Below are 12,500 nucleotides of genomic sequence, written 5' to 3'. Positions count from 1 at the left end.
AGTTTTATATATGTTATATGAAATGTTAATTGAAATATTAAAATATTTTAGTAGTTAAGGGTAATTTTAATATATATATATATTATGTATATTTGTGTGTGTGTGTGTGTGTGTGTGTGTGTGTGTGTGTGTGTGTGTGTGTGTGTGTGTGTGTGTGTGTGTATATATATATATACATACATACATACACACACACACACACACACACACACACACATATATATATATATATAAATGTATTTATATATTTGATATAATGTCCATTCAAATATTACAATTGTTAATAATAATATGCATTAATATTTAGGCATTACATTTTATGTTTGTTATATATATTTGTGATTTAATACCTATTAAAATATTTAAATGTTTATATAATATAATCATATTTAGCAGCATATGCATGAATGTGAAAGATACAGCAGTACTGCAGCCAACTTCTTTTCCCCACAACGTCTGCTGTTCTTAATTGTTGTGGATAAAAGTCTTTTGGCATCTTATTGATGCCTAGATCATTAGTATCGTGACAGATTATATGTATCGGACACTGAAGTCAGTCTGAACAAACAGATCACTAAAAACCTGAAATGTGTGCAGTGTTCAAAGGCTAATAACTGTTTTACTTGTGCTGGCAGAGAGGGACAGACTCTACTGTAGCGAGTGCGAGTCCAAGAGCGAGTCTGACGCAGAGAAGCCACAGTGGCTGCAGGACGGAAAGCCATACAAGTGTGACCGCTGCCAAGCCATGTTCCGCTATAAAGGAAACCTAGCTAGCCACAAGTCCGTCCACACAGGTAAACAAACAAAGAATATTCTTCAGCGACGCTCTCTAAATCCTGTTGCCGTTTGAACATTCCCCAAATGGTTTATAATTACAGGAGAGAAACCGTACCGCTGCAACATATGTGGAGCTCAGTTCAACAGACCTGCCAATCTGAAGACACACTCACGGATCCACTCAGGGGAAAAACCATACAAATGTGAAACCTGCGGCTCTCGCTTTGTCCAGGTAAAAACAAACTCCCAGACCATTTCTGCAGAGAAACCTTCGTGTCAATCTGAGGCGCTTCATCTTCTTCTTTCTGGTTTCCCAGGTGGCTCATCTGAGGGCTCACGTACTGATCCACACTGGAGAGAAACCGTACCCGTGTGACATCTGCGGCACGCGCTTCCGCCACCTGCAGACGCTGAAGAGCCACTTGCGGATACACACGGGCGAGAAGCCTTATCATGTGAGCACTTTCTCATCAACAAACACTTCAAAGCTGATAAACGCAGTGCAGAGTAGCTGCCAAATACAGTTTGAAATGTCGCGTTTCATAGTATAGTTTGAAACTGTTAGGAGATGTGGCAATGTCTAATATTTTAGACATAACTGTAAAACTATTGAAGACGAAGAATGAGGGTTCCTGTGCATCTGACCTCAGGTGATGCATTCTCGACGCTGTCAAAATAAAAGTCCGACACTTTAGCAGTCAAACAGCACAAACTATGGAAGACCATTTCTTCAAAAGTCATAATCATGACATACTAAGTATAAAGTCTTACTAGCGTTAGTTAATAGAGAGTTAATCTTAGCATTCTAACTTTTATTTTATTTAGTCGAAATGATGAAATAGTAAAAATTAAAATCACAGTTATGATTAATAGTCAAAATTATGACTTTCTGTCTTAATCTAAAACTTTTTATGTCAGTTATGATTAACTTATGATTACATTATTTAGTATGTCATAGTTTTGAAATTTTCTGTGAATTCCCCCCCATTTGAAATGTCAAATGTCTTAGTATTTCAAAATTTTGACTTTTTATCAATTGTAATGGTAACACTTTACAAGAAGATTTCATTAGTTAACTACTTTAGTTAACATAAACTAAGAATTAATTACTTCTACAGCATTTATTAATCTTAGTTAATGTTAATTTAAACATTTACTTATACATTATAAAAATCAAAAGTTTGTTAAGTTAGTTAATTAACATGAACATTTGTATTAACAAAGATGAATAAATACTGTAATGTATTGCTCGTTGTTATGTTAGTTAATACATTAACGTTTAACAAATGAGACCTTATTGTAAAATGTTGCCATTATAACTTAAGTCATTTTTTTCTTATGTGGTGGAAATGGGCTTCCAATGTTAATGGCTGATGCCGATAATTAAAACATGGCAAATATCGGCCGGGGCGATATATCGGTTGACCACTAGTTTCCTCATTGAATGTCCTAATGAAATGGTCCTGGCTTCTGATTTCAGTGTGAGAACTGTGACCTGCACTTCCGTCACAAGAGTCAGCTGCGTCTGCATCTGCGGCAGAAGCACGGTGCCGTCACCAACACCAAGGTCCAGCACCGCAGAAGCAGAACAGACCTGCCCGGCGGCTCCCTCGTGACCTCCTGAAAAAACCTCAAACTGTTCAGAGACTCGACAAAAACCTTATCAAGTAAAGCTATGCTGAAGGAGATCGGATCCTTTACTGGTACTGCCACAAGAAAAGCTATCAGAAAACACAGATGCTGATACTGCATGGATCTTTGTGATGCCAATGTCCGTGTTCACTCGCATGGTGAAGTTACATATTATTTCTGAAGTCTGAAGGGCTAGTGCACCAGCACGTTCTGGTTCACACTTCATGATTTCAGACGGGTCTCACGATGGTTTAAGATCTGAATAATTCTGTAAATACTGACTTCCAAGCATTGTACTTAAGTTCTTGTCAATACACACTGCAAATTCTTAGTGTAAGAGCATAATTTGAACTCTATTTATTTTTTTAAGAATGCTATTTCACTCCCTCTCCTGGCAAACTATGCACTGTATATAAAATATACAAGGGGAAGATTGGTACAAAAAGAATTATGCAATTGCAGTGTAAACGTTTTATCAATGTGGTACATTTAAAGATGCTCTGTTTGTCTAACAATTATATTGTATTTACATGTGTTTGTACAGATGTTTTGGTACTAGAGGGCAAAATGTCCTTGCAATTAAATATTTGATACCAAACAAATGAGTGCAAAGTTCGATTTGTATCCCCCTCCCAACACACACACACATACATATTTAAGAATCTTGCATATAGACACATTTTTTATAAGTCTAATGTTAATAATTATGTGCAGATAAATGGACTCAGCAAAACCTGAATACTACAGTTGCAGCTTGAAATGCTTTACATAAATTACATTTACATTTTTGTCCATGTATTTCATGCCACAAAATACATAATTTGTATATAAGTAGTTGATATGATATTCTATATTTCATCTAAAACTCTTTTTAACGTCATTTTCCAGTTCTTTTATTATTATTATTATACATGGGTTTTATGAGATAATAATTAGAAGACAACATGGATGATTTGGACCCTTAAAAATGCGGTAACACTTTACAGCTCTATTTGTTGGCATTAGTATGAACTAACAATGAAATAGTTCATTTCAACATTTGCTAATGCATTATTAAAACAAAAGTTATTTCTGTTAATATTATTTAATGGACTTGAGCTAACATGAACTAAAAAATGAACAGTTGCATTTTTATCAACTAACACTAACAAAGATTAATAAATACTCTAATAAATCTATTGCATTCTTTTTGTTAATGCATTAATCAACTTTAACTAATGGAACCCAGTAATCCATCGTATTTCCACGTTGTTTAACACTAGATGGCATTGTCAGGCTGATTCAGTCACCAACAAAAGTACTGAGGTCACTATTATATACAAGGCTCTTATCAAGCTCACCTAGTCCTTCCACAAATGAAAAACAATGTGTATGAACGTAGATTTGTCCAAAGGACCACTATTGTTGTGCTGGAACATGAGAGGTTTGTTCACAGGCACGGGTTAATCTAGAAAGACTTTATTTGCTTCAGTTTTACAACTATATACTTTGAGTTCATATAAAGGGCCATTGTTTTCCTCTGCTGAATGTGAACAATAGTCAAACAATGGGTTGTACATGCTTTTGTAGTTAAGAATCTGTTTTGCTCTTTTCTATTATAAATGTGTGAAATAATAGGAATTCATAAACTGGTATCCTGTTTAAAGTCTTTACTGAAAATAACCTGTGATAAACAACATTATAGCTCTAAGATCATTCTCAGAAAATGGTGTCAGTGCTGCGCTGACAGTGTGTATTTGAGGGGTCTGACTCTATTTTGTGTGTAATCCAAATGAACTTTTAAAATAAAACTTCAATTCCATTTTTAAATATATTTATCAGAATACCAGCCTTATTTATATATATCACAGTTTAAAGGTGTGTACAGAGAACAAAATGTACCTTTAATTAAAATGAATATGATTCCATGTTTTTTAATGTAGGCCTATATTTCTGAAAAAATGCAGAATTTCTTTGCACCTCACTCTCTGTTCAACCATATAATGCTGTGATATTTCCCACTTTAAAATGAATGGTTTCATCTTTGTGATATCAAGTTAACAGAAGTTCCTTAATAGACGTATAATCATCAGTATTTCATTATATACACACTTATACAGCAACATGGTCAAGTTCATAAAAAAAGAACACCTAATGATCAACTTCGAAAAGTAAACATTTAGTAATATTGCGAAATATTACAACTTAAATAACTGTTTTCTTAATATATTTTTACAATGTAATTTATTGCTGTGATTGGAATTTTCAGCATCATTACTCCAGTCTTCAGTGCCTCATGATCCTTCAGAAATCATTCTGATATGATGCTCAAGAAACATTCATTATTATTAGCAATATTAAAAACTAGGGGGAAAAAATAGGATTCAATTATTTAATTTCTTTCAAAAACACTGACTTCCCACTTTTTAACAGTAGTATACGTTTATAATAAAAGTATTACAAAGTTATGAATTAAAATGTATAGCGACATTGTAAAAATAATGTAGAGCTTATTTAGTTATTAGGAATTAACAAACTTAAAAGAAATTGTGACCCATCACAATATTATAATGCTTTACCGTGAACTCTGTTAGAGAGCTACATAATTTATATGTTCAATAAAATACCTACTCACCTGTTGAGTATTAAAAGTGCCATCTCCGAGTTTTTGCAACATTTCAAATCCCTCAGTTCTCGCCATCTCCGAAAAGCCAAGCCATTTTGATTAGTTTTATTACGAGCTCTGTTGCATTCTTTTTGACAGCAATTTCGCGGTTTTTTTTAACGGGCGATTCCCCGGAGGTTGGAGAATAAGCTGCTCCATAATATTATGTCAAACTTTCTCGCTCGTTGTGACAACTAACCTATTCCACTCCCACACCAAACACGCGTCAAAGTAGCCAGACAAACTTTTCTATATTTACAGATTTGACGAGATATTAAAAGGCGAGTGACGTATGTACACAATTCCCCGCGAAAACCATCCCGACAGGGCTAATATAACCACTTATAAAAGGCTTACCATAGTGAATCAGGGTAAAACAAAAAGACGGTTTGAAAGAAAGATTGATGATGTTCTCATTATTTTAAATCTGATAATTTTTAACAAAAAAAGTTACAGTGTAATAATCAGTCATTACAAAATACACAAAGAACAGTTTCCTAAAAAAAAAAAGTGTTTTTTGAAAGACACTAATGCTGGTTCTTTTCTCTTTTTTTTACATTTCCAATTTAATTCATGTGAACAAAAATTGTAATGATGCATAGCCTATAATCACCTGCCATGTGAAGCTAGCATTTACCTCAGGAAGGCTTTTGTTCTTCTCCTGTAGTGCAGAACTTTAAAATATTGAGGTAAGAATCTTACAAAATTCAAATTAAGCATTCGACTGGAAGAGTCAGAAGACATGAACATTTATTTTTCTTCAGCGGGTTCTGTCATCCTTGATACTTCATATACTGTTTTATATTATTTACGGACTCAATCTGAACACAGATTGAACCGTCACATCAATATGACAAATTCAGTTTATTCACGAACTACCCCCAAAGGCGCTGAGACAATCAAATAAACACATGAGCCCCCCCATTCCCCACATCTTAAAATCTACTGCCTGAGCAAAGATGGCACGTGTTTGGAATACAGCCGCCACAATATGATAAAAGAAAATGTACAGCTAAAACTGAATTCTCAATTCTTGGGTAGCCAGCAATAGGTCCTCAGAACCTGCTGTGGATTACTATGCAAAACAATGAGAACAATGTCACCAAATATAACAAAAACAGGTCTGGAAATCTACTAAAATACCCTTACTTCCTGTTGGTCATTTATAATTGCTCATTTGTTTTGGAGAATGAAATGGTTAAGTGCAGAAGCATTTTCCAATCTATTCTTGGCTTATTTCTAAATGTGTTTTATACACTGAATGGTAGACATTTCTAAGCATATCTCTCACATATAATAAGGAAGATAATCTTCAAGTTAAGAGCAGATGTTTTGTTCCTATAGAAGCGCCCTGAGCGTTATTGCTCAAGCTTGCTTGATTCTCAACTGAAAATATTCAGTGGAATATTGAGCAAGTACACAAGTGTTTTTCTTTCAGACTTACAAACACAGATATAAGCACACTCTCTCTTACATCTAAAAAAAAAACCCTCCTATTTTACTGAAGAATGAGTAAAAATGTATATATATCGATACATGGAGAAGGCTAGCACTGCCGACATCAATAAACAGACACCTTAATTTTCAAGAATTTGGATTTTTGCTGTGAACATGTTTAGCCTTCTTTATCCAGAATGTTCTTCACATCTGCAAACACCTGAAAGAAGAGTTAAAAGGAAGCAAAATGAAAAAAGATGGAAGGATGTGTATTATTTCCACTTTTACCTCTACAAAGTGAAAACAGAAGCGTTATTTACGGGCTAAGCGGCAAAGGTGCTGTGGCCCCAATTGTAATTACTGCCTTTTTTATTATACCGTCATGATTTTTCAAATATTCCCTTTCATGCTTTTTGTGAATGTAAAAGGTCTGCAAAGTTTTAAAGATCAAAGCTTATTTTCTCCTATAAGAAAGAATCGATTCTGAACTGCTGAAACGAGTCATCAGCAATTCCAGTCTCACTTCCTGTTGCAAACCTATGTAACAATTAAACAAATTTGCATAATGCCAACCAGTGGTCTTCATTGGCTGCCCGCAAACATCTACTTTGACCCGCCCTCAAACACTTTAGCTGTAGCTGAGGTCTGGAAGAGTTTGGTTTGTGTTGTCTACACATCGAGAAGACGCTGTTTTCGGCGCTGCGAATACACTTTGCATGCACATCAAAAGGACTCGCATTGGAATTGATATGGAAAAACTGATTCCATCGTTACTATTCGAATCACAAGTGCTGAGGAAGCGTCTGGAGCTGATATTCAGAGATGGTAATAGGTGTTTTGTTTCCGAAAGCGCTGTAGGCGGTAGACCAATCACAATGACTTTTCTCATAATATATACATTGCACATCACATTTTTCAATCATTCTCAAATCAATGATTCTCTAAATCCCTCCTTTCTGCGAGTCTGCTGTGCTTTGATTGGCCAGATGACCCAGTCTGTGATTGGTCTCCCGCTTACAGCGCACATTGCAAACAACACTCATTTGTATTTACCAAAAAACTTCAGCTCCATCTGGATGATTCCTCAGCAATTGCACACAGTAAAGATGCCGTTGATTTTACAATATTAATCTGAGCGCGAGTCCGATGATGAAACATTGGAAGAACTAGTTATTCAACCCAAACCTCCATCACAAAGACGACTTGAGCAGGACGTTTCTCAGTGATTCGCTACTCAGTTTGACGTACATTATGAGATGTTTCAACTGCAATTCCTCACCATCAGCATTAACAAGAGCATGTCCATCAACATGTGTATGTATGATGTGTATATTTATAATTTATTGCAGTGCACATGCGAAAACTGTATTACCGGTCTCAATAACGGTTATGCTATATAAACTATATCAATAACAATACACCCGCCCAGCACTAACGTGAATGACTGATGTCACATTAAAATTTGCAAAACAAATCTTGCTCCATCCTTTATCTTTACTCAAAGTAGTAAGAACGACAGACAATCTGCATAAATAGACACAGTTTTAGGTAATAGTGGCCCACAGCTGATTTCAGTTAGACAGTAGTACATGAGTTACATAAGTAAACATACACAATATAAAACAAAAAACTACTTATTTTAAAACGCCCGGCAGATAATACATATTCATACTTTACAGGTTATTCATACTTGCAGGTTGTTCGCGGCCAATGTCTTTGGAACAATGTCTTATCTATTGATGTAGAAGTGTCGAAGATTCGAATTAAAAAAAGACTCGTTAAGGCGGTTCTGAGTTGATTCTTTCTTTTGGGAGACAATAACTTTATTTATTGTGCACTTCCGACTTTCTAACTTTGCAGAGCATTTACATTCACAAAGAGCTATATCACACACTGCATGAAAGGGAATTTTCGAAAAAATCACTTCAACAAAGAATAATAAAATAACTTGTATTTGATTTCCCTTTAACGCAAAACTCCCCCTAAAAATTCAGGCTCAAAGAAAAGAAAAAAAGATCAGTCATACCTCATCCACTGACCGGGAGGCATCAATCGTGCGCACCTTCCCTTGCTTCTCGTACTGCTCTATAATGGGCCGTGTGGACTGGAGGTACGTCTGGATCCTGACAATTAAACAAGAATTCTTAGGAAAAGTTCAAACAAATGAAAAGCGTAACCCCAAAGTCGCTGTAAACAGGGAAACTTTAGTCCTTCCATTCCCATTTAATGCCAATATAACTATGGTGAGAGCCACATTTTACAAACACAATGCTAATTTGTCAATATATTATCATTGTTTTATAGAGAGGAAGTACCTCTTCTCTAGACTTTCTCTGTTATCATCAGTGCGTCCGCTGCTCTTCCCCCGCTCTAAACATCTATCGATGCACACCTGAAATACACAACCAGCTGAAATAACATGCCATGTTTTTGTTTAGATGTTCATAAAAAAATCTATAAAAAGAGTTCATAGAAGGTTATAGAAGACTTTTCTATAACCATGTTTAAGTTCATTCAAAATGACCTAATTAGATTAGCCGCTTTAATCATCTGTATTGGTAGAACAATAAATAAATCAAAAACCTCCTCTCCTCACCTCATTACCGCAGTCAAAGAAAAGAACAAACTTGACATCTGCCTTCCCGTCCATCACAGTGGTCCACCCCTGTAGGTTGTCTTGGTTACGTGGAAAACCGTCAATAAGAAAGCGAAACTTCTTCTCATCAACTTTCATAGTCTGTTCCATTGCCTGCCAAATACAGATATTTACAACAAAAAAGGGAAACACTTTATTTGTGTCCTTGTTACATGTACTTACTGTAGTAATAACAGTAAAGTACGCATAATCACATGCACCTAACCCTAAACCAACTTTATTTTACAGTCCTGTTCCGCATGTACATACCAAGTACTTATTATACCAATTACAATAACTGGTTTATAACTAGGTACTAGTCCTGAACCTGCCCCTAAACCTTTACCTTATATTACCAGTACCACTACACGTACTGTAAAATAAAGTGCAACCCCAAACCCAATAGCTAACTCTAAACCTATAGTAAGTACATATAGTAAATTAATACTACTCAAAACTTAAATGTGTAATTACACTGTAACATGGACACCTTAAAATAATGTTTAACCAAAACTGAATATCTGAAAATATGAATTTTTAGGTAAGATGATTGTCTAATCTGCAACTCAACTCACAAAAGGTGAGTCAGAATTAGAACTTTGCTATAAAGAGGCTTGGCCGTTTTGTAATGGTATCATCGGAGTTATGATTTATGCCTATTATGAGACAAGCCTGTGCATTTACGCCTATAATGAACCGCTCTTTGAACTCTCCTCCGCTGATAAGTTAAACTGCACACATTTGTAACCAAGTTCACTCTCAGTAATATTTCTCAATGTGAACTGCTAATGTTCCAGCTCCCTTCTACAGTCGCCCTGACTGGACTGGATAGGCTTGTAAAACTGGACAGACAAGTGTAACCAGTAACCACCTTTTTCAGCAAGTTGATGGTGATTTCAACAGGAACGATCTTGCCCTCTTTGATGTAGCTGTCAATGAGCTGACCGAACTCTGAGCCCGTGCGGCTGCGCTCCTCTCTCAGGAGGTCTCCGGCAGACAGGTGAGTGTAGCTGTAGTTCTGAGCGCAGCGGGTTACACAAAAACATCACACATTAGGAACCTTCAATGCAGAAGATTAGAAGCTTTTTATCATGGATAATGACAGCTTGTCATCTATATGAATGGAGAGAGAAAACGTGGGCCAGGCCAGGCTTTGTAAGCAAAAGCAGTCCTGATATTCCACAACTTCAATCATGAGACACAAAGTGTGTCCAAACGTTTGGCTGCTGTATGTGTAGACATCATAAGCATACAAAAGAACCTGGTTTAGATGCCATATGGCTCACAGAAGGGTTTTTTAATAGCACTCGATGCAGACACTCAATATCTTTAAAAATGAGAACAGAGGTCGGATTTTTCAATATCTGCTTTGCAAGAACTGCAGCCTTAATGTGGTTATAGAAAATGAGTAGTTGAGATGAAATGCTGTGGCATGACGTGTTATTCTCCATCTTAACCCTCTGGTGCTCTTCGGTCATTTCTGACTGAAAATCGGGATGGAACGAAACTTGGTAAAGGTTTCGGCACTTGCTATGTGAACAAAAAAAAAAAAAATCATGCATGGTCATGATTCGAAAAGGTTAAATGGTCCTGACAAAAATAGTCACATTTGTACTGATGGCAGTCAAAAAGTACCGCATTGGAAACGAATAGGACAGGAATTTCATCTAGTGATAACTTTTGGTACTGCAGCCAAACAAAATCTTACTGAAAGCCCATTTTTTTTAGATCTAAACCTCAAATTTGGAACACAATTTGTTATGATTTATGGGTTTGATTTTTTTTTTTGCAGTTTTAGAGTAAAACTCTAATTTTTGAAAATGCATTTCATATAAAAATTGAAAATAACATTTTTCATAACAATACACATAAAATTCTGTAACTTTTTTTAAATTAAATTTCTTAAACTTTTTTCACTTCAGCAATAATCTGCCAAATTTCGTTTTTGAAAAGAGATCAAATGCTCTAAAAGCATTCAAGATTTACGAGTTTAAGTTGGAAATTAAATTTTCAGGTCTATGTTCAAAAAGTGAATAAATGGATTATGACTACAGCGTAAATATAATTTAGTACCTAAAAATCCCCTAAAAATACAAAATATTAAATAAAAAAACTTTATCAAACTAAAATATGGTACATTCATTCCATTGAAAAAAAAAAGTGTCATGTTTGACTGCCACATGAAGAGCACCAGATGGTTAAACAATTATTCCTCCCCAAAAAAAAACAAGGTGATTAAGAAATTCCAGTTACTGCAAATACAATATACACTTTCCTTATTATATATACAGTACCAGTCAAAAGTTTGGAAACATTACTATTTTTAATGTTTTTGAAAGAAGTCTCTTAGAAGCCTGCAGTTAAAAAAAAAAACAGTAATATTATGAAATATTATTACAATTTAAAATAATGGTTCTCTTTTTTAATATATTTTAAAATGCAATTTATTTTTGTGATGCAAAGCTGAATTTTCATCAGCAAGTACTCCAGTCTTTGGTGTCTTATGATCCTTCAGAAATCATTCTAATGTGATGATTTGATACTCAGTTATTATCAATGATGGAAACAGTTGTGCTGTTTAATATATTTTTTTGGAATACTTTTTTCAGGATTCATTGATGAGTAAAACGTTAACAGCATTTATTCATAAAAACAGCATTTATTCAAAATAAAAACATTTCTAACAATATAAATCATTACCATCACCTTTTATCAATTTAACGCATCCTTGTTGAATTAAAGTACTAATTTCTTAAAAAAAAAATAGTTATTGTTCCCAAACTTTTGAACGGTAGTGTATATTGTTACAAAAGATTTCTATTCTAAATAAATACAGTTCTTTTTAACTTTATATTCATCAAATAATCCTGAAAAAAGTATCTCAGGTTATAAAAAAAATATTAAGCAGCACAACTGTTTCCAACATTGATCATAAATCAGCATATTAGAATGATTTCTGAAGGATCATAAGACACCAAAGACTGGAGTACTTGCAAAATTCAGCTTTGCATCACAAAAATAAATTACATTTTAAAGTATATTTAAAAAGAGAACCATTATTTTAAATTGTAATAAAAATTTTTTTTTTTTTTTTTTTTTTTAACTGCAGGCTTGATGAGCATAAGAGACTTCTTTCAAAAACATTTAAAATAGTAATGTTTCCAAACTTTTGACTGGTACTGTATATATATATTCAACATAACCATTCATGGACTTATTATACGTCAACTACCCTGGACATACATAAAACAATGTTTTCAAAGTGTAACTGGTTAAATTATCTAAGTAGTAAAATAAAAGGTTGCCAGAGCAGGCTATAATAAAACTTTTTTTTTTAATCTTGCTTCACTTGTGTCAATATATTTTACATTTCCA

At 34.5% G+C, this 12,500-nt stretch overlaps 2 protein-coding genes across 3 annotated transcripts in view; one reads left to right on the top strand and one right to left on the bottom strand.

Annotated features, from left to right (window-relative positions):
• bcl6ab (BCL6A transcription repressor b) overlaps window positions 1-3,004 on the top strand; it is a 9,525-nt gene extending 6,521 nt beyond the window's left edge. For both annotated transcript variants that reach the window (XM_081373637.1, XM_081373638.1), the window contains exons 6-9: window positions 636-794; window positions 879-1,009; window positions 1,095-1,232; window positions 2,258-3,004. In XM_081373637.1, coding sequence (XP_081229763.1) covers window positions 636-794; window positions 879-1,009; window positions 1,095-1,232; window positions 2,258-2,401 — 572 coding nt within the window. In that variant the 3' untranslated portion in view covers window positions 2,402-3,004. The remainder of the gene's footprint in view (window positions 1-635; window positions 795-878; window positions 1,010-1,094; window positions 1,233-2,257) is intronic.
• A 1,460-nt stretch (window positions 3,005-4,464) lies between these two features.
• cmpk (cytidylate kinase) overlaps window positions 4,465-12,500 on the bottom strand; it is a 9,158-nt gene continuing 1,122 nt past the window's right edge. The window contains exons 2-6 of the mRNA XM_081373859.1: window positions 9,997-10,143; window positions 9,087-9,239; window positions 8,806-8,882; window positions 8,517-8,613; window positions 4,465-6,710 (exon numbers count right to left, since the gene is read on the bottom strand). Coding sequence (XP_081229985.1) covers window positions 6,669-6,710; window positions 8,517-8,613; window positions 8,806-8,882; window positions 9,087-9,239; window positions 9,997-10,143 — 516 coding nt within the window. The 3' untranslated portion in view covers window positions 4,465-6,668. The remainder of the gene's footprint in view (window positions 6,711-8,516; window positions 8,614-8,805; window positions 8,883-9,086; window positions 9,240-9,996; window positions 10,144-12,500) is intronic.

Source organism: Scardinius erythrophthalmus (genome assembly GCF_964197995.2).
Source record: "Scardinius erythrophthalmus genome assembly, chromosome: 9".
Classification (NCBI taxonomy): Eukaryota; Metazoa; Chordata; class Actinopteri; order Cypriniformes; family Leuciscidae; genus Scardinius; species Scardinius erythrophthalmus.
The sequence above is the reverse complement of the archived record's forward strand: the minus strand, read 5'-3'. Positions and strand labels throughout refer to the sequence as shown.